The sequence below is a fragment of the Doryrhamphus excisus genome, linkage group LG11, assembly GCF_037039965.1.
Source record: "Doryrhamphus excisus strain RoL-2023G ecotype Guam linkage group LG11, RoL_Dexc_Guam_v1.1, whole genome shotgun sequence".
In the NCBI taxonomy this organism is placed as follows: Eukaryota; Metazoa; Chordata; class Actinopteri; order Syngnathiformes; family Syngnathidae; genus Doryrhamphus; species Doryrhamphus excisus.
Genome location: NC_136367.1, coordinates 11,861,220 through 11,885,959, shown reverse-complemented (window position 1 = coordinate 11,885,959; position 24,740 = coordinate 11,861,220). Strand labels below are relative to the sequence as shown.

The 24,740-nt window shown below is 39.7% G+C and overlaps 1 protein-coding gene across 5 annotated transcripts in view; it reads left to right on the top strand.

Annotated features, from left to right (window-relative positions):
- LOC131135470 (rho GTPase-activating protein 12-like) overlaps positions 1-22,635 on the top strand; it is a 78,226-nt gene extending 55,591 nt beyond the window's left edge. Inside the window, exons 3-18 of one of the 5 annotated variants that reach the window (XM_058081376.2) lie at positions 1,813-2,082; positions 2,540-2,746; positions 5,717-5,797; positions 5,903-6,031; positions 8,246-8,320; positions 9,180-9,241; positions 9,317-9,398; positions 10,820-10,921; positions 11,031-11,129; positions 11,418-11,520; positions 16,094-16,213; positions 17,472-17,570; positions 17,646-17,723; positions 17,834-17,968; positions 19,150-19,255; positions 21,636-22,635. In XM_058081376.2, the coding sequence (XP_057937359.2) occupies positions 1,813-2,082; positions 2,540-2,746; positions 5,717-5,797; positions 5,903-6,031; positions 8,246-8,320; positions 9,180-9,241; positions 9,317-9,398; positions 10,820-10,921; positions 11,031-11,129; positions 11,418-11,520; positions 16,094-16,213; positions 17,472-17,570; positions 17,646-17,723; positions 17,834-17,968; positions 19,150-19,255; positions 21,636-21,810 (1,923 nt within the window). In that variant the 3' untranslated portion in view covers positions 21,811-22,635. Of the gene's footprint in view, positions 1-1,812; positions 2,083-2,539; positions 2,747-5,716; positions 5,798-5,902; positions 6,032-6,241; positions 6,305-8,245; positions 8,321-9,179; positions 9,242-9,316; positions 9,399-10,819; positions 10,922-11,030; positions 11,130-11,417; positions 11,521-16,093; positions 16,214-17,471; positions 17,571-17,645; positions 17,724-17,833; positions 17,969-19,149; positions 19,256-21,635 lie in introns of all 5 variants that reach the window. The other 4 variants (XM_058081385.2, XM_058081417.2, XM_058081406.2 and 1 more) reach the window with 4 other exon arrangements.
- The last annotated feature ends 2,105 nt before the right edge of the window (positions 22,636-24,740 follow it).

The following is a 24,740-nucleotide window of genomic DNA, read 5'->3' as shown; positions in this document are numbered from 1 at the left end:
GGGGATACAAACATGCTAACCACTCGACCAACATACCAGATTGAAGTGTGTATTGTAGCACCTCTATTCATGACTTGCATATCCTTCTGAACTTACTGAACAACATGGAGCTTTTCTTTGAATGGTAGTGGTGTGCAATAACGCTAGATATGGTATCGATCGGATACCAAGGAAATACAGGGCCAGTATCGCTGATTTTGATACCGATACTTTTTAAAAATTAAGTTGGACGCATCATCAATCTGAATCAATCTAAATCGGAATGAACTGTTACGACCTTTTTTCATTCATTTTCAACCACTGCGCCGCGGCACACTAGTGTACCTTGAGAAACCGTCAGGTGTGCCGTGAGGAATTATCCAATATCACTTTTTATAATTAACATTTATTAATCATCATTTGCAAATATTATGTCTATAGCCATTATGTCAATAGTATACATGGACCCAAATATTCCAATTCACTTTGGTTTATTTGCTCAAACGGAAAGAATTGAACAGGGATGGAATATTCCTTTAACCAATCCGATTGAGGTTCTTCTGTTGTTTATTGGAGGTTGGCAAGCAGCTTTCATGTGCATTAGCGCCATCTGTGGAACAGAATCTAAACCCTTCTATACGCCATTCACAAGTCCACTTTTATTGAAAAAGAAAATATATATCTATATAAAACATGTCCTGAGTTTAATTATAAAATATTAGCAAGATTGAATTTGATCTTTTCCTGTTTAAATTGATCCCGGGTGCGTTCTTTCAGCGCATGCTCAGATATGACGTAACACGCAGATCCAGACGTTCTTCACTTTTAAAAATGGAGGCCAGCAATCGGCACTGGACTAAGCAAAGTTTGTTTTTGATTCAAACTAAATTTCAAGACTGGACAGACGAAAAACTGGCAATACGGAGTTATTCCAACAAGTGAAAGAAAAACCGGGGAAGCCGGTACCACGTGATGTTGATGTTTACGTTTTACTGGGCATGCCCTATTGACTATTCTGTTTGATTTTCACGGCGCATGAAGACAAGTGATTGGAATATTCCTTTCTATGGATACCATTGTTTCCTGAAAGGTGATTGGGAAAGAGAAAAAGTGGTGATGTAAAAACGTGGCTACTGTGGAGTGTCTGTGGTGTAAAGACTGGCAGAGCAATGTAATATTGGTCTGTGTGGCAACACCTACCTTGTTCCTCCCATAGACTTATTGATGCACGTGTGAGGTCGTGGTGACATTTTGGAACATTTTTTCCAATGTAAAAAACGTGCCGTGGCTCAAAAAAGGTTGAAAAACACTGTTTTAGATTATTCATCAGTTAAAATTCAGGAAATAATGTCGGCAGTGTTTCTAATTAATATTGCGCTACTTTCTGATTTTTTTCTTCTGAAATGAACAAAGCCTACAAAATGATCACTCCACAAAAAATATTAAAGATTCTTTGTTCAAGTAGCATGGATTTTCACACAGCCGAGTTTTATCTTGAATGAAATCACTGCAGTTGGATAGGAAACCAACTGAACGCCCAAGTATCAATCTTTTTTACATTGGTATTGATATTGATACCAATGCTGGGATCGATATTTAGATTGATTCACCCATCACTACTATGTAGAAATTAAAATTAAACAGAAATAAGAGCAAAAATGTGGAAAAAAGGTTTAATGAAATTCTGAAAATATATTGTTGAAATGTAAACATCTTTATTAACCTTGTTTTAACTGAATATCAAAATGGATGGTGATGGAAAATAGTATTGACATCCCTGTTCCCCTTAATCCACTCTGCTCACACGCTGTCTCCCTCCTCTTCCACCCTCAGACCATTTCTTCGTCAGGCCGCGGCCGCCCCGAGTCGCCCGTGTACAGCAACCTGCAGGAGCTGAAGATCACCCAGTCCGCTGTGCCCCCGCTGCCCTCTGGGTCCCCCTTCCAGGTGCTGGGTGACTGGGAAACATACAGGGACCAGAATGGCAGACATTTCTACTATAACCGTTGCACCCAGGAGAGGACTTGGAAGCCACCCCGGGCCAGGGATGCCAGCATGGGGAGCTCCCGGGGAGAGAACACCAGCCCTGGGGAGAGCTCTGAGGTTGGATTGGGGGATTCCACATCCACACTCACACACCTTATGTCCTTATGTGACACAATCCATGATTATACCTACAATCCCTGTTTATGCATATCATTCTTGAGGCACAAAAAGTGTTTTTAAACATTCTAGCTGAGGTGTCGCTGAAACCAGAATTTTTTTTTAACAATAAGAGCAAGCAGAATGGATATTTTATCAGTATTGCGTGTTTTGATTCCATTTTCAACTCAAACACACTTAACACACCACAAGTCTGTAAAGTGACTATGCCAGAGTGCCCCCTACCGGCCATAAATGGCATTTTACCTGATTGTCTCAATTATTGGGTTATGTCTGACCGCCTGCTGCCCGTCCGTGTCTTTTTATTTTATGCTTGGGGATTTCTGGTGTGCAGTTGCTTGTGGACTTTTGTTTCTCTGCTGCTGATAAGGTGACTGCTTCTTTCTCTTTGGCTTAGAACACTCCTCTGTCGCTATCGCCGTCTTTCTTTCCCTACCTGTCGCTGTCCATCGGCCGTCTGGAGCCTCTGTCTTCAGAGGACACCTGCTTCAGCGCCTACTCTAGCCTGTCAGACAGTCAGTACGGCTCGCCGCCCCGCGGTTGGTCGGAGGAGATGGACGAGTACGGCCACACGCTGTACGTCAGCGACTATACTAATGAGAAGGTACCTGCTGCATGGAACTTTTCTGCTCGCCTCTTTACTGTGTCGTTGGCTGGGCTTACAGTGGGGGAGGTACATGGTGTCACTTACCTTATGGCAGATTATTCAAAGCAAATTAGTGTAATATAGAATAATGTATCTCGTTAAAGGCGAATACATTTTAGAACTGGGGTCTCAAACTCAATTTACCTGGGGGCCACCGGAGCTAGGTTCTGGGTGAAGCCGGGCCGCATCAGGTTTTCAAAAAAAAAACCAAAACGCATTTATTAAAAACTGGAAAAAAAATTCATTCATTCATTTTCTACTGCTTTTCCTCACGAGGGTCGCGGGGGTGCTGGAGCCTATCCCAGCTGTCTTCGGGCGAGAAGTGGGGTACACCCTGGACTGGTGGCCAGCCAATCACAGGGCACATATAGACAAACAACCATTCACACTCACATTCATACCTGTGGCCAATTAACCTAGCATGTTTTTGGAGTGCGGGAGGAAATTGGAGTACCCGGAGAAAACCCACGCATGCACGGGGAGAACATGCAAACTCCCCACAGAGATGACCGAGGGTGGAATTGAACCCTGGTTCAATGCTTTTGCTTCTGCTATACCCTACACTTTTTCAGTACTTTGGTTCCGCTTTTCCACACCAAAATATCTGATAAAACATTCCACTGTTCTCAAATATCTTAATTTTTATTTTTCTATATACAAAATAAGATTAAAAAAATAAACAAATTAAGAATAAAGACAATCAATCAATCAATCAATCAGTAATAAGTAAGTAAAATAATAATAAAACAGCAAATAAGAAAAACGTAAGAAACAGTTGGTAGAGAAATTATTTTTCAGATTCAAATGTAAAGTATTAACATTTATTTAACCTTTAGCATGAACATGAATGAAACTTAATAATTTTCCCCAATTAGCAAGTTAGCATCGTACTCAGTTAGCGTGGTAACTTTAACAACATGTTTGATGAGATGCTTTATCTTGACGTGTATTTTCCCTTTTATTCCAAATCATTTCCTGCATTTATTTGTACCCAGCGTCATAAGCCTTTAGCTTCATTGCTAATCCAAAGCAAAACAGGGCGGGGTATCAGGGTAGGGTAACAGTATGGGCGGGGCAAAATTATGTTAATTGTGTCCGGTGTGCACACAGCTTTAAGCTGTCATTTCAACATTAAACTTTGGTATCAAGGTGGGGGCCTCAACCTAGCATCCGCAAGTTTGAGACCCCTGTTTTAGAACATGCAAAGGGACAATAAAAAATGTCCCCCACGCCACAGATTAGACACCCCTTTTGTACATGAACATTACCATCCTCATTCCAACATTACCAGTTGACTCGTGTGGTCATTTAGCTTGGGATGGTAATAGAAGTATAAAAGCAGACTTATTTTAAAAAATACGGTGGATGCGTGGGCAAGCAATGGGTTACGCAATGGGTTTGCGTGGGTGACAGTCTGAGACCACCCGCAAATGGCAAAAATGTCTGTTTAAGACACATGGCTTGCTTCATTCTCACAGGTCGGTTTGGTCTGGTTTATGACATAAAAACACTGTGTATATATTTATATATGTACACTACCGCTCAAAAGTTTGGGATCACTTGCAAATTTCTTAGTTTTCCAAAGAAAAACACATTTTCATGCATTTCACAAACATTTTTCATTTTTTCATTTCACAAACAATGAAAATGAATGAGATGATTTTCAAAGAAGGATGTACATTTTTGCATAGAGGCCTACTATCAACAACTGTCAGTCCTCTGCATCAATCTCCTGGTATGGCTGCTAATCCAAGTTCATCATTTTATTAGAAAAGCCATGTAAAAAATCTTTTAACTACTCCCTTCAGAGAGCAGCACAAACTGGGTCTAACAAGGACAGAAAAACGCTGCACAACTGTGCAAGAAGACAAATATCTGAGAGTGTGTTGTTTAAGACAAAGACGCCTCACAGGTCGTCACCTGGCAGCTGCACTAAATAGTAGCCGTCAAACACCAGTGTCAGTATCAACAGTGAAGCGGCCACTTCAGGACTTCAGACTTCATGGCAGGATTGCCAAGAAAAAGCCACATCTCAGACTGGACAAAAACATTTCCAAGTCATCCCAAACTTTGGAGTTGTAGTGTATGTGTAACATGTATATATTTCTTTTGCTTGTTGTGTGTTTTTACTCTTTTTTTGTTACTGGTAATTGCCAACTATACAAATTACGTCATCAGACCAGATCAGGTCTTTGTACTGTGAGCCAATTCAAGAAACAATACAAGCAGTTGATGTTTGCTAAATACAAGGATGAAGAGTCTTGAACCAGTCATGATGTGCTATATATATCACTATATTGACACTTACTATGGTACCCATTATGGCATTGGATGCTCATATCACCTCTTACTTCGATACGTGGCAAAAATAATAAGAAGAATAAATTAAAAAAATTTAATTAATCAAATAAATAAAAAAACAACTTAAATTATATTAGGAAAGCACATTATAATAATAATACATTTTATTTGTATAGCGCTTTTCAAGATACTCAAAGACACTTTACAAAAGAATGAAGTTATATAAAACAAGTAAACAGAATAAAAGACACACCAAAATACAACATTCATTGGTTAATACATGAGTATTATTATGTCACATTATGTCATTGTATGGTCATATCACCTCGTACTTCGGTACAAGATACATTATTAAAAAAAAACAAAAAAAAAACCTTAAACTGTATTATGGAAAGCAGGAAGTGAACAAAAAACAGTTAGTGATTGTAAAAGTACCAGATGGAGGGGTAGGATTTAATAAGCTTTGCTTCTTCCTACCCCTTTTGGACATGTGGAACTGTGAACTGATTATGGGATGCACTCAATTGTAATCTGATGCATGTTCAAATGAAATTAAACCATTACCATTACAGATATGTACAGTATGATAATACAGGTGGTAATTCTTTGTACTGTGTGTCTCACCAGTGGCTAAAGCATGTTGATGAGCAGGGTCGGCCGTATTACTACAGTGCAGACGGCTCCAGGTCGGAGTGGGAGCTGCCAAAGGTGAGACTCACTCACGCAACGAATTCTTCTGTTTTCACTCACAAGCATAAATGAACATCTGCATCAAGCATTTCAGTTCATTGTCAGTTTGTTCTCGCCCTCCAGTACAACCATTCCCCGCCACAGCTAGCCGGGGATGCCCCAAAGACTCGCAGTCTGGACAGGAGACAGGTGGAGCCCATCGTGTTGACCAAGTGGAGACACAGTACCTACGTCCAAGAGCCCAACGACAAGGTGCGTCAGCTCGGTCAATACAGTGACAAGATAGCAACTCGGTGTTGTTGAATAATCCCTCCATCATTACTAAACATCTATGAAGCTTCTTAGTTGTTTCATCATGACTCGGATGTGTTGCATTTGTGGGCGTGACGGGTTACACGGCTCAGGGAATGTGTTTATTAAGAAACAGACAGAGAATTCAGTTGTAGACTGGTTGCTTTCCAGCGCCTCTTCAAACTCAGGCGATTCCGGACAAGCTCCGCCCGCCCGCATCCATACAAGCAGCAAGTCAGTAGCATGTGCATGCATGGCGTACACACATTTGTTGTTGTGCCTTTTTTTTTTTTTCTCCAAATCTGAGCAGACAATCACCTTGCATGAGGATAATCATTGAGTTTGTGCCTGCCACGCCCCCTTCTGACTTTTTCATTGGAATCATGCTGATAAAACATTCTCTCGTAAACAACGTGGATAGATGCTGCATTTCAAGAAGTAGGACATACGTATATTACTTGGATATTGCAGCGCCTCAGGAGACTAAGTCAAATGTGAACAAAAAAGAACAACACGAGATCATATTAAGTCTTTTTTTCTCATTTTACCCAAAAGTTTTACATTCACAGATGATAGAGACATACATTTATATATGAGTGTCCATGATTAAAATGCTTCTGCTAATATGCTGATAATGATACCACTGCTTTTTGTCCGGGGGGAGTACAGACGAAATCATTCGAAAGGTCAGAGAAATGGTCATATTAAAAAATGGTTGGATTGTAATAGATTGTCCTTGAACCTAAGTAAAACTAAAATTATGCTGTTTGGTAACAGCAGAAAGGACACGTACCAGCAAATACAAATAGACGGTGCAGACATTGAAAGGGTGAAGGGTGAAAATACATTTCTGGGGATCACAATAGATGAAAATATGAGCTGGAAACCTCATATTACAAATATACAACATAAGGTGGCCAGAAATATTTCAATATTGAACAAAGCAAAATTTGTTCTCAATCAGAAATCACTCCACACTCTTTATTGCTCTCTGGTTCTACCGTATCTTACTTATTGTGTGGAAATATGGGCTAATAACTATAAAAGCAATCTTCACTCGCTAAATGTACTGCAAAAAAGGTCAGTAAGGATAATTCATAATACTAACTCCTCATTTCTAAAATCACAAATACTTCAACTTGCTGATATAGTTCATCTTCAAAACAGCTAAAATAATGCACAAGGCTAAAAATAAGCAATTACATGTCATCCAATACTTCTCTACAAGAGAGGAGAAATATGATCTCAGGGAAGAAGTACATTTGAAACACTTCTATGCTAGGACTACGTTATGCTAGCCATAGCATTTCAGTATGTGGAATCAAACTATGGAATGGATTGAGTAAGGAAATCAAACAATGCACAACGATGAGCCAATTCAAGAAACAATACAAGCAGTTGATGTTTGCTAAATACAAGGATGAAGAGTCTTGAACCAGTCATGATGTGCTATATATATCACTATATTGACACTTACTATGGTACCCATTATGGCATTGGATGCTCATATCACCTCATACTTCGGTACGAGGTACATTATTTAAAAAAAACAAAAAACCTTAAACTGTATTATGGAAAGCAGGAAGTGAACAAATGTAACAGTTAGTGATTGTACAAGTACCAGATGGAGGGGTAGGATTTAATAAGCTTTGCTTCTTCCTACTCCTTTTGGACATGTGGAACTGTGAACTGATTATGGGATGCACTCAATTGTAATCTGATGCATGTTCAAATGAAATAAAACCATTACCATTACCATTACCATTACCATGCATACAGATGTATACACTGTCCAATGAAATGCATGTATCTACTAATTTTCCAACTCTGGAAAACAACTAAACTGATATTTTTTCACAAGAAAAATCACAAAAATTACTTGCTGAAATCAATTATTCCAACTATGTCATGTACATAATAATACATAATATGAAGGTAGGTTCAGAGTCCCTTGTAGTTCACCAATACAAGATGACGATGATGAAATTATTCACGATAACTACTTATTAAGTAAAGTTACAGATCGTAAGCATCCATAGACTTATAGTCAGAAAAAGATACTTGTTGCATGTTCACAACATCACAAGCTTAACCGTCACTAACGACCACCCCGCCCTCTGCTTCATTGGTTGTCATTAACCCATGTGACCCCTTGTGTTCTTGTTTCCTCGCTAGGACGCACCTCTGAGCCCCAAGTCCCCCTCACCTGACTCTGACTCCAGCCCTTCTTCTCCTAAGCGCCCTAACTCCGTTAGTACTCCCCATAACACGCTACTCAACTGTAGGAAGGGGCATGTTTTAGCCCAGGGGTGTCCAAAGTGCGGCCCAGGGGCCATTTTCAGCCCGCGGCTCTACATTTGTGTATTGCGAAAATAGAACAAATTCATTATTGATGCAATTGATTCGTAGATGTTACATTAATATATGCTTTGTGGCATATAGCACAAAGCTAAGATGTGGATGTTTGGATGTGGAAACCTCATTTGTCGGCTCCTGTCAATCACACGCTCGGCCTTTTCTTAGCAAGGAACTTTCACTGACTTGTTGGGCATTTGTACTGGGATGTACCAAGACGACAATTGAAAGGAAAAACCAAGCCACTGTGCTAAATCGAGACACGGAAACCTGTCAGATCAGCTTCAAGATTCCAGACATCTGCTTTTCTTTTTTTTATTTAATGGCCAATATTTAGTTACTGCTGGCTGTTGCACAACTTACTGCAGCATTCATGCGGCATTGAACAGAATCAGGATCCACTCAACAGTTGGTTCCATCCAATGCGTTTTAATCACTTACTCCTGTTTTTCCCTTCAATTTGTCTGATACCGAGTGTGTGGAATTGGTGCTGTCTTTTAACGTGCCAGCGTCCTTCTTTTTTGCATTTGCCACCTTGGGGAATGGGGATGAAAGTGCAAAGCTTTTATCTCGGGCTAGCGGTGGTGTGCTTGTTTGGGAGATGGAGGTGCCGCTGGTGTTTAAGTGCAGGCTTTAGTGCAGTCATCCTGCTGTGATGATCAATGCTTGTTGCTGTGATGCATGTCTAACCTGCTCGCTGCTGTTTTTTTTTTTTTTTCCTCCACTAAAGTCTTTTTTTACCTCCTCTGTGCAGCCTGCTGAGAAATGCGGTGTGCTGAACGTGACGAAGATTACAGAGAACGGCAAGAAAGTTCGGTGGGTGGAAGAAGGTTTTCTTTAGCACAGAGATCACTCCTCTGGAATAATTGGATTTCGGGTTATCTGTTGCAGGAAAAACTGGACTTCCTCCTGGACTGTCCTGCAAGGGTCCACGTTGCTCTTTGCCAAAGGCCAGGGAGGAGGAACGAGCTGGGTGCGTCACACAAACCTTGACTGCTTTACTGCCGTTGTCTTGTTAGCCGTCTCCATTTCATTGCAACCACATTTGATTCATACTCGTCCTCCTGCCACCGCTGCTGCTGAGCTGCTTTATGAACACGACACAGGTCCCGCCTTTATTCTACCATTCTACCACCTTCTGATGTTTGTAGCAGTGTCAACAAAGTCAACAAAAAATGAGGTCACTTTCTTCAATGGTCATTATGATAATTGACTTGCAGTATTTATTATACAAATACATTCATTCATTCATTTTCTACCGCTTGGACAATATGGAGTCATCAATGAAACTTTTTGGAATGTGGGAGGAAACCGGAGTCCCCGGAGAAAACCATGCACGGGGAGAACATGCAAACTCCACACAGAGATGACCGAGGGTGGAATTGAACTCGGGTCTCCTCGCTGTGAGGCCTGCGTGCTAACCACTAGGCCGCTGTGCAGCCCTACACAAATACATAAATACCATTTTGTCATTATATTATTATATTAGGATGTCATTTGTGTGTATTATATTCATTAAGCAGTGGCACGGCGGTCGAGTGGTTAGCGCACAGGGTTCAATTCCACCATCGGCCATTCTGTGTAGAGTTTGCACGTTCTCCCTGTACATGCGTGGGTTTTCTCCGGGTACTCCGGTTTCCTCCCACATTCCAAAAACATGCTAGGTTAATTGGCCACTCCAAATTGTCCATAGGTATGAATGTGAGTGTGAATGGTTGTTTGTCTATATGTGCCCTGTGATTGGCTGGCCACCAGTCCAGGGTGTACCCCGCCTCTCGCCCCAAGACGGCTGCCAAAAATGCATTATTAGGTAGAAAAAAAACATACATAAGTCGCAGTGGAGTATTAGTCGCATTTTTTGCTCGTAATTTATTTTCCAAACTACTTGACCAAAACAGACATTACGTCCTCTTGGAAGGCAAGTTGTAACAATAAAAGAATAGAGAACAGGCTGAATAGGTGTAAGATATGCTAACACAATGCTTATTCAGCTACACCAAAAATAAACAAGAACACAAAAGGTGTCCAGTGTTTATGGAACATAAACACTTTTTTCATTTATAAGTCGCTCTGGAGTTTAAGTCGCAGGAACAGCCAACCCTTGAAAAAAAGTGCGACTTATATTCCGGAAAATACGGTATGCTTCTTTGAAAAAAAACAACACAAAGTAGCTTCCTGTTTAACATGAAAAGGCAGGATTTAAAACATTTTCTTGAAAATTGTCCCGCCGTCTCTTATATACGATATTATTAACAATTAGGGATACACTGTGGCTACCACTATACGTGCATATTCCAATTTCCAGACTGATCCGTGTTTGTCAAGCATCGACCAATGGAGATCCTGCTAGGGTGTATCATGTCTGATTGTTCACCATATTTCTATTGCTTGCAGTTTGGTGGCGGTCAGTCCAAACCAGAGTTCACCGTCGACCTGAAAGGCGGTTCTGTGGACTGGGCGTCCAAGGACAAGTCCAGCAAGAAGCACGTTATAGAGGTTTTAAAAACTTGACTCTCCCTATAAGCTTTACCGTTCGACCACCACTGCAACTGAACAGCCATTAGGCATCCAGGAGTCTTTTACTGATACGCACTCTCATTTGCAGCTGAAGACCCGGCAGGGCACGGAGCTGCTGATCCAGTCTGAAAACGACAGCACCGTCAAAGAGTGGTACCGAGCGCTGCGGGACACCATCAGCAGCCCTGTGAGGAACCCCACCCCCACCCTCTGTGGCTACATAGGCACATACAGGCACCGTCATTGCGATGGATTTAACTCAAATGCAGTCTTATTAACATAACACCCTGCCCTCCGTGAAATGGGGGCGCTTTGCTCCCTAAAAGCAAGTCAAACTTCACATGCAATGACTTGGAACGTGCGGTCGCTCAGCAGTTTTGTGGCTTTTTACACTTGCATGGCCACATCTGCAGAGAAAGGCATATAGAACTTCTTAAAGGTAACTTCTTGTTCTCCCTGTGTGTTTTCATTTCAGGCATGTGAGTCTGATGAAGCCATAGAAGAAGACATGCCCGAGTCACCTGGTACAGAGAAGCAGGACAAGGAGAAAGAGAACAGAGACGCCAAGAAAACCAGAGGTATACACTACCCTCCAAAAGTTTGGAAACTCTCTGTCTCTCCAGGCTTATAGCAGAGCTCTATTTTTGTTTTAAAGTGAAGACTATACACAAGTGTACATTTTCATTAATTAAAAAATTAAAGCTCTTAGCCCTTAGATGCACGAGTGACTGGACCCTACACTCTTCCATAAGTGGGTCCAATATGACCCATACTAGAATCAATGCGTTTTTATGCCATTTTTGCCATTTTGGTTAGGAATAATCACTTGTATGATATTTAGTATTAAATTTAGGACCACACAAGAATGATTTCATGTTAGAAACATTTTCATTTTTCACTTTTTTACATCTTTGAAAAAGAAAATGACCCCATACAACAATAGAAAATGTGAGGATCAATTGTGTGTTGCATAAAGGTAAGTTAAAAATGTGAACGGCATGATATCAAAAATAGGATTTTTGAGGAATACCTGGAATATGAAATGATAACAATTTTTTATTACAAAGATATTTCAAGAAAACAACCTGACCGGGTCATTTTTGACCCACTTATGGAAGGTTGGGGTAGTAACACAAAAACAAAAAATTCTCAAAATGTATTAAATGTAGGTTAAAAATGTGAAAGGCATGATATCAAAAACATGTTTTTTGAGAAACACCTAGAATATGAAATGATAACAATTTTTCATTATGATGATATTTCAAGAAAACAACCTGACCGGGTCATTTTTTACCCACTTATGGAAGGTTGGGGTAGTAACACAAAAACAAAAATTTCTTCAAATGTATAAAAGGTAAGTTAAAAATGTGAATGACATGATATCAAAAAATGTTTTTGAGGAATACTTGGAATATGAAATGATAAAATATTTTTCATTACGAAGATATTTCAAGAAAACAACCTGACCTGGTCATTTTTGACCCACTTATGGAAGGTTGGGGTAGTAACACAAAAACTAAAAATTCTTAATGTATAAAAGATAAGTTAAAAATGTGAATGGCATGATTTCAAAAACATGTTTTTTTTAGGAATACCTGGAATATGAAATGATAAAATATTTTTCATTACGAAGATATTTCAAGAAAACAACCTGACCGGGTCATTTTTGACCCACTTATGGAAGGTTGGGGTAGTAACACAAAAACAAAAATGTCTTAAAATGTATAAAAGGTAAGTTAAAAATGTCAATGGCATGATATCAAAAACATGTTTTTTTGAGGAATACCTGGAATATGAAAAAAATTTCATTATGAAGATATTTGAAGAAAACAACCAACCTGACCGGGTCATTTTTGACCCACTTATGCATCTAAGGGTTAGGATCTTAGGGTCAAGATGGAATTCTCTCAAAAATGCTATCATTTTTTTTTTTAGTACTTCAATTTGAAAATACCCGTCACTATTTGTATCTATTACAGCAGCTGTCCTCTGAAATGATTGCTGAATATTTGTAGCCTGTTGTTTATTTCTGGAAATATAATATAATATAATTTTCGACTTGACATATGCAGCGCTCTACTTGAAAGAAAATGCGTGTGTGGTGTAGGATGCTATTTGAAATTCACGTGTTTTTCAGAGCTGCACCTTCATTCATTTGACCTTTTCAGTCCGACCTAGTCAGAAGTCAGACACAAAATAAAACTGCTAAGGCAAGATAGTTTTCTCTAGAAACACGCCAGGCGATTTTTTTTAAGAGAAATGAAAGCTATTCAATGTGTGAAAATGCCACAAAAAACCCTGTTCACTATTTACATACAGAGACTCCGCCAGGTCCATTGAGGACAGGAGACGATGTAGTAGGCCATAAACGGCTTCTGTTGAAGAAAAATACGCTGAGCAGTCTGCACAACCGTTATCTCACATGCCCACAGATGACAGTTGAGTTAAACAACACTTAAACAACACTCATGCGACGCCTGTATCTTCCTCAACAGTAAGGCAACGTCTTAATGTAGGAAACCACTTCACAAAAGAATAAAACTTGGTTATTGGAGACGTGGCAGAAGATCCTTTGGTCTGACGAGTCAAAGTTGGAGATGTTTGGCAGTAATAGGCATACCTACGTGAGACGTAAGAAGAGCCAACTGCGTTCGTGGTTTCTCTTGTGTGTATAGAATCTATACACACAAGAGAAACCACGAACGCCAGCATGTACATATGAAAAACAGTGATTATTGCAAGCGATAAAAAGATATCTGAATACAACACAATTAAATACATGTATTTGTACGCTTGTGTCTTCGTTGGAATAGGTGTGTATGCTATGTCAGTTGGTTCTTCTGTTGCAGGCATGTGTTTGGCCAGCTATGTGGGGCGGTGAGCATGACCTGTGAACCAGGAAGTGCGGGAATTGGTGTGTGTGTTGTGCTCTGGTGGTGGAAGTGTGAAAAATAAAGTTGACTGGAAGCAGCCGTTCGCCGTGTTCTTTTTTGGTATTGAAATCCTTAAGCAAAGATTGATTTAGGCTGCTTTTGTATCGATATAAGCAGACCAAATTGGCTGGCAGGAGATGAAAAGGGCATCGTAGTAACAGGATTATCATAATAACCGGGTATCGTACTAACGGAACTAATTATATCATAAAAGACTAGAAATTTGCCAGGAAATGAAAATAGTATCGTAATAAGCAGTACTTCGATATAACCGATATCGATATAACGAGACTTTACTGTAATGATAATAATAAAACGGCAAATAATAAAAACTTAAGAAACCACATATAGTTGGTGGGTAGACAAATAATTTTTTTCAGATTAAAATGAACAAAGCATTATTAGAGCCCTGTAGACATGACAAAACACGACTATAGTCACATTTATACTCTTTTTATTTACAATATATTGCACAACTGCAGGGTCTTGAGACACATGCTAACTTGCAAACTAGAGAGCTAGCGACCTAAATAGTAGCCTTCAAGTTATTTCCTTTAAACTTAAATAGCCAAAAACTTACCACTTCCACACGGATAGGGAGGATAACTATTAACAGTTATTTAACCTTTAACATGAACATTAATCAAACGTAATAATTTTTTCTGGGTACATGATACCACACAGCATCCATATCAAACTTGCGCGGGCCGCACTAACATTAAACTTTCATATCAAGGCGGGGGCCTCAAACTACAGTAAAGTCTCGTTATATCGATATTGTCAGGAGTCGGAAAAAATATCGATATAACCGGACTGTCGATATATCCGATCCTGCGCCGAACTGCATTAAAAGTGGGCAATAATGCACTCGACATTGTTCTATAGTATAGAACAATGTCGGGCAGCTTAAATCAATCTTTGCTTAAGGATTTCAATACCAAAAAAGAACACGGCGAACGGCTGCTTCCAGTCAACTTTATTTTTCACACTTCCACCACCAGAGCACAGCACACACACCGATTCCCGCACTTCCTGGTTCACAGGTCATGCTCAACCCGCCCCACATAGCTGGCCAAACACATGCCTGCAACAGAAGAACCAACTGACATAGCATACACACCTATTCCAACGAAGACACAAGTGTACAAATACATGTATTTAATTGTGTTGTATTCAGATATCTTTTTATCGCTTGCAATAATCACTGTTTTTCATATGTACATGCTGGCGTTCGTGGTTTCTCTCGTGTGTATATGTACATCTAAACCACAAACGCAGTTGGTTCTTCTGTTGGTTCTTCTGTTGCAGGCATGTGTTTGGCCAGCTATGTGGGGCGGGTTGAGCATGACCTGTGAACCAGGAAGTGCGGGAATCGGTGTGTGTGCTGCGCTCTGGTGGTGGAAGTGTGAAAAATAAAGTTGACTGGAAGCAGCCGTTCGCCGTGTTCTTTTTTGGTATTGAAATCCTTAAGCAAAGATTGATTTAAGCTGCTCGACATTAGAGTGCATTATTGCCCACTTTTAATGCAGTTCGGTGCAGGATCGGATATATCGACAGTCCGGTTATATCGATATTTTTTCCGACTCCCAACAATATCGATATAACGAGACTTTACTGTATATTTATTTATCACTGATTGATTGATCTACTTTATTCTTGATTTGTTTATTTATTTATTTATCTTATTTTGTGCTGAAAAATAAAAATTAAGATATTTGAGTACAGTGGAATGTTTTATCAGAGCTTTTATTGTAGAAAATCGGAACCAAAGCACTGTAAAAGTTTGTATATTTTTCTGTTTTTAATAAATGCATTTTTTTGGAAAACCTGATGCGGCCCAGCCTTGCCCAGACCCTAGCTCCAGTGGCCCCGGGTAAATTGAGTTTGAGACCCCTGTATTCGAGGCTAATTAAAAGTTGAAAACGTACCCTTGTTGTGATTCACCACTGTTGCAGTGTGGGAGGGGTACCGCGACTGCATTGGCAACACAAAGCTGCCCGGCGGATGCCTGTCTGTAAATCATGCGGCAAAAAAAATACATCGGCATGTATCGGCCGATACCGATTCAAGTAAATAACGCAAATATCGGCCCGATATATCGGCCGGTCCATCCTTAATTGGCATATGGAATATTGGTAATAAAAGCAGTTTATAATATTCTGAATGGACAGGTTGTTGTCATCAAGGCAATGAGAGCTTCTCTGTGTGTCCTCTGCAGCCATGAAGACATCCACCAGCATAGACGCCGCCGACAACAAGAAGACCAAACACAAGCTGAAGAAGTTTCTGACTCGCAGACCCACGCTGCAGGCCGTCAGAGACAAAGGCTACATTAAAGGTGCCCGAGGACATCAAGCATTTGTGCTCTTATGCAGTCCAAGCAAATTGGTTTTCCAAAGTAAACATGTCCCCATCATATGTGCGGATTACCGCCAGCTGAAATAATACCAAACTAAGACAGGTTTTATTGAAAGCTCCCTGTGTTCCACTACAGTCCTGTAGGTGGCATAACTGCCACACACAGAAAGAATTTTCATTACATTAGCGTTTGCCGGATCTCCCCACTTGACCCCAATGCAAGCAGACTGTAGCAACCAAAAGTGAGCATGAATTCCTCTTTCTAAAATGATATCTGGATCTGCACCAAAAGAATTAATCACCTCAAGCCACCTCCCTACAAAGTTCTGTGGAAGTCAGTTTACAGGATTATTTTTGCTATCAAGCAATTTTCTCCTGCATTAATTTTTAATATTCGCGCAGTGGGCTCATTTGCCCACAGGACTAAAAAGCCTAACTTATATGGTTATGTCATTATCAGCAAGAGTTGGAAAATTGTAGCCATCTTATATATATATATATATTTATTTTCCTAATGTTTAACTCAGTGTGAACTAAAAAACTACAACAAAAAATCTGTCACAAGGACCTGAAAGGTGCATAAAGGTATGCGCTCATTTCTGGAATTGAAACAACACCTCCATAAACGTTCAAACAAGAGTCAGACCTCCTTTATAGGAAGTGAATAAATAAGAAATTACTGTGGTTACCCTTTGACGGAAACCATTTTTTAAATTTCAATATCTAACACATAAAAGGGTCGCAGGGGGTGCTGGAGCCTATCCCAGCTGTCTTCGGGCGAGAGGCGGGGTACACCCTGGACTGGTGGCCAGCCAATCACAGGGCACATATAGACAAACAACCATTCACACTCACATTCATACCTATGGACAATTTGGAGTCGCTAATTAACCTAGCATGTTTTTGGACTGTGGGAGGAAACCGGAGTACCCGGAGAAAACCCACGCATGCACGGGGAGAACATGCAAACTCCACACAGAGATGGCCGACGGTGGAATTGAACCCTGGTCTCCTAGCTGACATTAATCAACGTAATAATTTTTTCTGGGTACATGATACCATACAGCATCCATATCAAACTTGTGCGGACCGCACTAACATTTAACTTTCATGTCATGGCGGGGGCCTCAAACTAGTGTCCTGCGGGCCACATTTGGCCCGCGGGCCGCGTGTTTGAGACCCCTGTGTTAAACAGTATGTATATTTCTTGGGTCCAAACGTGTGTTTGTTGTGTGCAGATCAAGTGTTTGGCTGCAGCCTGTCCAGTCTCTGCCAGAGGGAGAACAGCACTGTTCCCACTTTTGTTAAGATGTGCATCGAGCATGTGGAGAACAACGGTGGGTTGTAAGACACCGCGCATTGCATCCCTCTGATGTATTCACTTTTTTTTGTCTTCTTATCCTACCCTGCAGGCCTGTGTGTGGACGGCCTGTATCGAGTCAGTGGAAACCTGGCGCTGATACAGAAGCTGCGCTTTGCCGTCAGCGACGGTGAGCCTGCTGAGCTTTTTTCCTCTTTAATTGCAGCGGTGGCGCCACTCTCATCTCCGACAGTTCCTTTTCCTCTCCTCTCCGACCGTTCCTTTTCCTCTCCTGTGCAGATCAAAATGTGAGCCTGGCAGATGGCAAGTGGGAGGACATCCACGTGATCACCGGAGCTTTAAAGATGTTCTTCAGGGAGCTTCCAGAGCCGCTCTTCACCTACAATCTCTTCCACGACTTTGTCAGCTCCATCAGTGGGTATTTTTATCTCCTCGTACTGCAAATTATACTCATACAGAACGTGTGGCTCCAAAGATTCCCTCCTGGAAAATAATTAGAAGGATCACGTGGAAATTTGTTCTACACCAGGGGTCTCAAACTCAATTTACCTGGGGGCCACTGGAGCTAGGGTCTGGGCGAGGCTGGGCCGCATCAGGTTTTTCCCCCCAAAAAACCCGCATTTATTAAAAACAGAAAAATATACAAACTTTTTCAGTGCTTTGGTTCCGATTTTCTACAATAAAAGCTCTGATAAAACATTCCATTGTTGTCAAATATCTTAATTTTTATTTTTCTGCACAAAATAAGATGAAAAATAAAAAATAATCACTAAAATATAAAATGTTTAGTAGGATTTAGTAACATAAATAAATGGGATAATAATATTTAGAGCAGGGGTCTCAAACTCAATTTACTTGGGGGCCACTGGAGCTAGGGTCTGGGTGAGACTGGGTCGCATCAGGTTTTCAAAAAAAAAAACGCATTTATTAAAAACGGAAAAATGAATAAACTTTGCTTAGGTTTCGATTTTCTACAAAAAAAGCTCTGATAAAACATTCCACTGTTCTCAAATATCTTACTTTTTATTTTTCTACACAAAATAAGATGAAAAATAAATAAACAAATCAAGAAAATCAATCAATCAGTAATAAATAAAGATAATAATAATAAAACGGCAAATAATAAAAACTTATGAAACCACATATAGTTGGTGGGTAGACAAATTATTTTTTCCAGATTAAAATGAACAAAGCATTATTAGAGCCCTGTAGACATGCCAAAACTAACCACTTCCACACGGATAGGGAGGATAACTATTAACAGTTATTTAACCTTTAACATGAACATTAATCAAACGTAATAATTTTTTCTGGGTACATGATACCATACAGCATCCATATCAAACTTGCGCGGGCCGCACTAACGTTAAACTTTCATATCAAGGCGGGGGCCTCAAACTAGTGTCCTGCAGGCCACATTTGGCTCGCGGGCCGCGTGTTTGAGACCCCTGTTCTACACCTTTTGTCAGTTAAATTGCTGTTTGCAACCTGTTGCACAAAAGTGAGCTAATTAACTGAAATAAGGAAATAAGGCAGAGGAAATGCAATCATGGACACACTTTATGCAACGGTGTTTTCTTTCCTCTGGCCTGCAGAGTTTCCAGACTACAAGCAGAGAGTCCATGCCATCAAAGAACTGGTCCGACAGCTCCCCGAGCCGAATCACGACACCATGCAGGCCCTGTTCAAACACCTCAGAAAGTAAGGACACTTGAGTCATATTTATTGTGCCTTCAAACGCCTCACAGAAATATTCTTAGTGTTTCCACCAATATTGGCTTGGAAATTAAATAGCGCAACTAGCGCTGTCAAAGTTAACACTTTAATGACGCATTAACGGAAGTTTCCTTGAGCAGTTTTTTTTAACCTCCTGTTTGACCCTCGGCCCCCACCGTAGTTTGGTTGAAGCACGGTAACTCTGTAGCCACAAGCTGGAACAAATATTGATGGGAAATGGAGAAAGAAATGAGTATTTAGATTGGTAAAGTTAGCTTAAAGTTAGCCCTGGCAGATGGCTTTTGTAGCAAGACCAAAGTTATTTATATCTACTGTCGCTGTGTTTGACTTATCACGGATTTTGGTATTGAACTGCCAGCTAAATTGGACTTCCAGCTGCTATTGACGGGCTGTTAGTGTGATGACCGTGGCTGAAGTCCAGTGTTTTGCTAGCGTTAGCCATTTAGCATGGGACGACCACAATGATGCACATTAGCACTCAGAGTCATGAAATCTTACCTTTATGCATTCCCACATAGTATCAGCATTCGGGAGCAAGTATGAGGTGAAAGAAAAAGGAGTAAAGTACATCCAAATACGTCCATACAGCCCTCTTTGCATCGGAGAACGGTGCGTTCAATGACCGTCGAAAAAGTAGGACAAATTGCATTAAACATTCAAAAACTGTGTAAATAGTTAGACTACTGAAATAAAATAATATTTACTGTAATATAATGATTTATTTCTATGTATTTCAATGTGTTTTAAAAGACAAATGAAATGGTTATTAGGTTTGCAATTTGGATAAAATGTTTGCCCGATTGTTTGAGGTATTTTGAAGGAAAGGTGCATTGAGGCAATTCTTTAATAATAATCCTTTCTGAATGTTCCTAAATAGGATTTTTACTCGCAAACAATTAGAATTTAAAACCAGTATCATAAATAAATAAATCTTATTTTAAGCTGACACAAATAAACCAAAACATGTTAGTGTGAGAGGTCTCACTTGCTCACATTTTGTATTTGCTGAACGTTTGTGGGCGGGTTTAAGAGCTAATATGCTAATAATAAAGAAAAATAATAATACAAAAATATGCTTACTGAATGTATAATTTTAAATAATGGCCCAAAGTTCCCAAATTGATATCCCTTTACATAAAATTGGACGTAATTATCATTGTAGTTGCACTTAATTCCATCTGCAATTATATGTGACTAATTGTGAGTTAACATTGGGCAGAATGCAATTAATCACGATCAAATATTTTTATCGATTGACAGCCGGAATAATAATCCTTTCTGAATGTTCCTAAGTAGGCTTTTTTACTCCCAAAGATTTAGAATTTCTAACCAGTATCATAAATCAACAAATCTTATTTTTAACTGAAATTGTAATTTTAAAATGTTTTTAAAAAGTCAGTCTCACTCGCTCACATTTTGAATTTGCTGAACGTTTGTGGGCGAGTTTAAGAGCTAAAATGCTAATAATAAAGGAAAATAGTAATACAAAAATATACTTGTTGTCTGTATTGTTTTAAATAATGGCCCAAAGTTCTGAAATTTATATCCTTTTCCATAATATTTGATGTAATATTGTATGTAATTATAGTTGCACATTGAATCATTTACCACAAAGAAATTTCCCCTATTTATTATAGATTAAAACTTATTTTACTTGTGATTAACTGTGATTAATTCTGAGTTAACTGGGGACAACTTAATTGTGATTAATCGAGACAAAATATTTTATATTCCATGTTTTCAAATTAATTAATTAATCATGATTAATCACAACTTGCAGCTATGTCTAAAATATGTTTTATTACTGAAAGAAAGATAAATGAAAGGGCAGGATTATACGTATATATTTGTATGTACTGTATTAACAATATCTAAATGAAACTAAAAGAGTGTACACATGTAAATATGTATTTACATAAGACCATTTTAAAAATAGTAGCAGAATATTTGAATCACACTTTAACCACATTATTATGTGCACTGAGGGGCTGCGTTCAAAGACAGCACATCACTTAACTTGAATTCACGTTTGGAGTGTATTTTCCGGGATTGCTGAGCCTACTTAAATGCAGTAAATTGTACTTCCTCATTAAGGGTTACAGAGTGAGTGATCAAAAATAACAACTTGTTCTCTGTCTTTGTTAATTTAGATCACACATACATACTATATTGGATAATATGAGTGTGAATGTGACTATAGGGGTGTTATTCATTGTCTACAGTTCTCTAATCATGTAAAAAAGCAGTTTAGAAGGTCATAAACAGGTTTTCTATGCTCTAACGATGACAGTCAGGTCTGGGACCAATTAAGCGCGATAAACGAGGGATTCTCTCCTCCCTTCAGGGTGATCGACCACGGAGAGGAGAACCGCATGACCAACCAGAGCGTCGCCATCGTGTTTGGACCCACACTGCTGCGGCCCGAGACGGAGACCTGGAACATGGCGGTTCACATGGTCTACCAGAATCAGATAGTGGAGCTAATACTCTTGGAGTACGAGAACATATTTGGAAGGTAGACGGCCGTACGAGGCAACGACCTCTGCTTCCTCCCCTCATCTGAACCGCCCCTTGGTCTACGGCGCTTCTCTCTCTGGGAACAGCTCAAGAACTAAAACCTAAACTAAAACCAGACCAAAGGAAACGTTTTTGTGCCCTTTGAGCACAGAAAGTCTTCCTGTCCCAACACTGGAGTCCTAAAATGAGCAAAAACCTGCTGAGACCAACAGAAAGGTTGTGTGGGTCTATGATGGAATCTGGAAGAACCGCGGCTCTACTTCTTCTGCTTGGCTTTAAACGTGAACAGGAAGTGATGAACAGGATGTTGATTGAACTGCCGTCATGCTTCCACTGTTTCTCTTCATCTGATCTTGAAATCCTGAACGAGAGGATGATCTTGTTGGTCTTATTTTGGGATGCCTGCAACACTCCTCCACCAGCTCCATGTTGGAATGTTCTTTGTCCAGTTTTGGTGCACGTGAAGAGGTTGAGTGGCTTTAAAGTCAAACTGTACCGAGAATAAATACCAGTAAATAACACTAATAAGAACAATAGGACCCAAATCATTTTTAAGGATCACTGAGCTCAGACAGGTCAATGTTCGATTGCGTCGTCGTTATTCATTTTGCACCACCAAGCAATGCTCGCCTCATCAAACTGCAATAAAAAATCTCATTTTAATCACAAAGACATGATTATAGTGTTTGATGAATTGGTGCTTTGTTGCTGATTTGACCTGTTGGTTAGAAGTGGCTGGAACTGACTCAGACTCAATTTACCTGGGGGCCACTGGAGCTAGGGTCTGGGTGAGGCTGGGCCGCATCAGGTTTTCCAAAAAAAATAAATGCATTTATTAAAAACAGAAGAAAAAAAAAAGTGTCTTCAATGCTTTTGCTTCATTACTCTGGTCTTAAATATCTTAATTTTTATTTTTCTACACAAAATAAGTAAAAAAAATAAACAAATCAAGAATAAAGAAAATAACTCAATCAATCAATAATAAATAATTAAAATAATACTAAAACAGCAAATAAGAAAAACTTAAGAAACCACATATACTGTATTTTCTAGACTATAAGTCACACTTTTTTTCATAGGTTGGCTGTTCCTGCGACTTATACTCCAGAGCGACTTATAAATGAAAAAAGTGTTTATGTTACATAAACACTGGACACCTTTTGTGTTCATGTTTATTTTTGGTGTAGCTGAATAAGCATTGTGTTAGCATATCTTACACCTATTCAGCCTGTTCTCTATTCTTTTATTGTTACAACTTGCCTTCCAAGAGGACGTAATGTCTGTTTGGGTCAAGTAGTTTGGAAAATAAATTACCCGCAAAAAATGTGACTTATACTCCAGTGCAACTTATGTATGTTTTTTTTCTACCTAATTATGCATTTTTGGCCTTGTGAGACTTATTCTCCGGAGCGACTTATAGTCCAGAAAATACGGTAGTTGGTGGGTAGAGAATTAATTTTTTTTAATAAGAACAATAGGACCCAAATCATTTTTAAGGATCACTGAGCTCAGACAGGTCAACGTACGATTGCACCATCGTTATTCATTTTGCACCACCAAGCAATGCTGGCCTCATCAAACTGCAATAAAAAATCTCATTTTCATCATGAAGACTTGATTATCGTGTTTGTTTAATTGGTGCTTTGTTGCTGATTTGACCTGTTGGCTGGAGGTGGCTGGAACTGTTGGTATCGATCCGATATTGGTTTTGTGATTTTGGCCTTTGTATGTTAAATGTGATTCATTCATTTCATTTTCTACCGCTTTTTCCACACAAGGGTTGCGGAGGGTGCTGGAGCCTATCCCAGCTGTCTTTGGGCGAAAGGCAAAACAAGGCACTAGCATGGCAAACTCAAACATGGCAATGACCCATGGCTGGTGGCCAGCCAATCACAGGGCACATATAGACAAACAACCATTCACACCTATGGATAATTTGGAGTGGCCAATTAACCTAGCATGTTTTTGGAATGTGGGAGGAAACCGGAGTACCCGGAGAAAACCCACGCATGCACGGGGAGAACATGCAAACTCCACAGGGTGGAATTGAACCCAGTTCTCCTAGCTGTGAGGTCTGCGCTCTAACCACCAGACCGCCGTGCCGCCGTTGAATGTGATTATCACAATAAAACAAAGGACAAAACAAAAAAATAATTGTTAATAACTGTTATTTGTGAACAATACGGTATTTGCGGTAATACAACAATATAAAACAACGTACCAATAAAAAAAAAAGATTCCCATTTATTTCAATTAGAATTGTTAGAGCTAAATCAAGTCTTCACTATAGTGCAAAATCAGTAAAAAGTAAACACTATAGAATATGCTCACTCCTCCTATACACCAAGGTACTGTATACAGTAAATCCTTATACCAACACAACAGGTGGCGCTGTAACTGTTGACTTTGTAGTGATGGGCGATTCCATATTCATGGCGTCCATGAGGATGTGTGTGTTCAGGAGAACAGGATGGAATCATTGTCCGATGTCAGCTGTGGTGTGTTGACAAGAAATTCCGTCAAAGTCTCGCCAATATTATGTATTGTAAATAAGTCAACTATACGCATCTTTTGTATTGCTCAAATGTTGATATAAATATCGGCGATATCAAGCTCTCTTTAACTTTGTTAAAACCTTAAGGTCCGTGCCGAACACCAGGTTGACTTTCTGGAGTTTTAGCCCGGCGGTCGGCATTCCGAAGGTCCTGGCATGTTCCAATATGCATGTCCATGAGTGTGAATGGTTGTTTGTCTATATGTGCCCTGTGATTGGCTGGCCACCAGTCCAGGGTGTACCCCGCCTCTCGCCTGAAGACAGCTGGGATAGGCTCCAGCACCCCGCACGAAAATGGATTGGTTTGTTTTCTGTATTAGAAAAATATTGTAATATTCTAAAATGAAATGTTTTTCCCGCCTTTTCTACACATATATC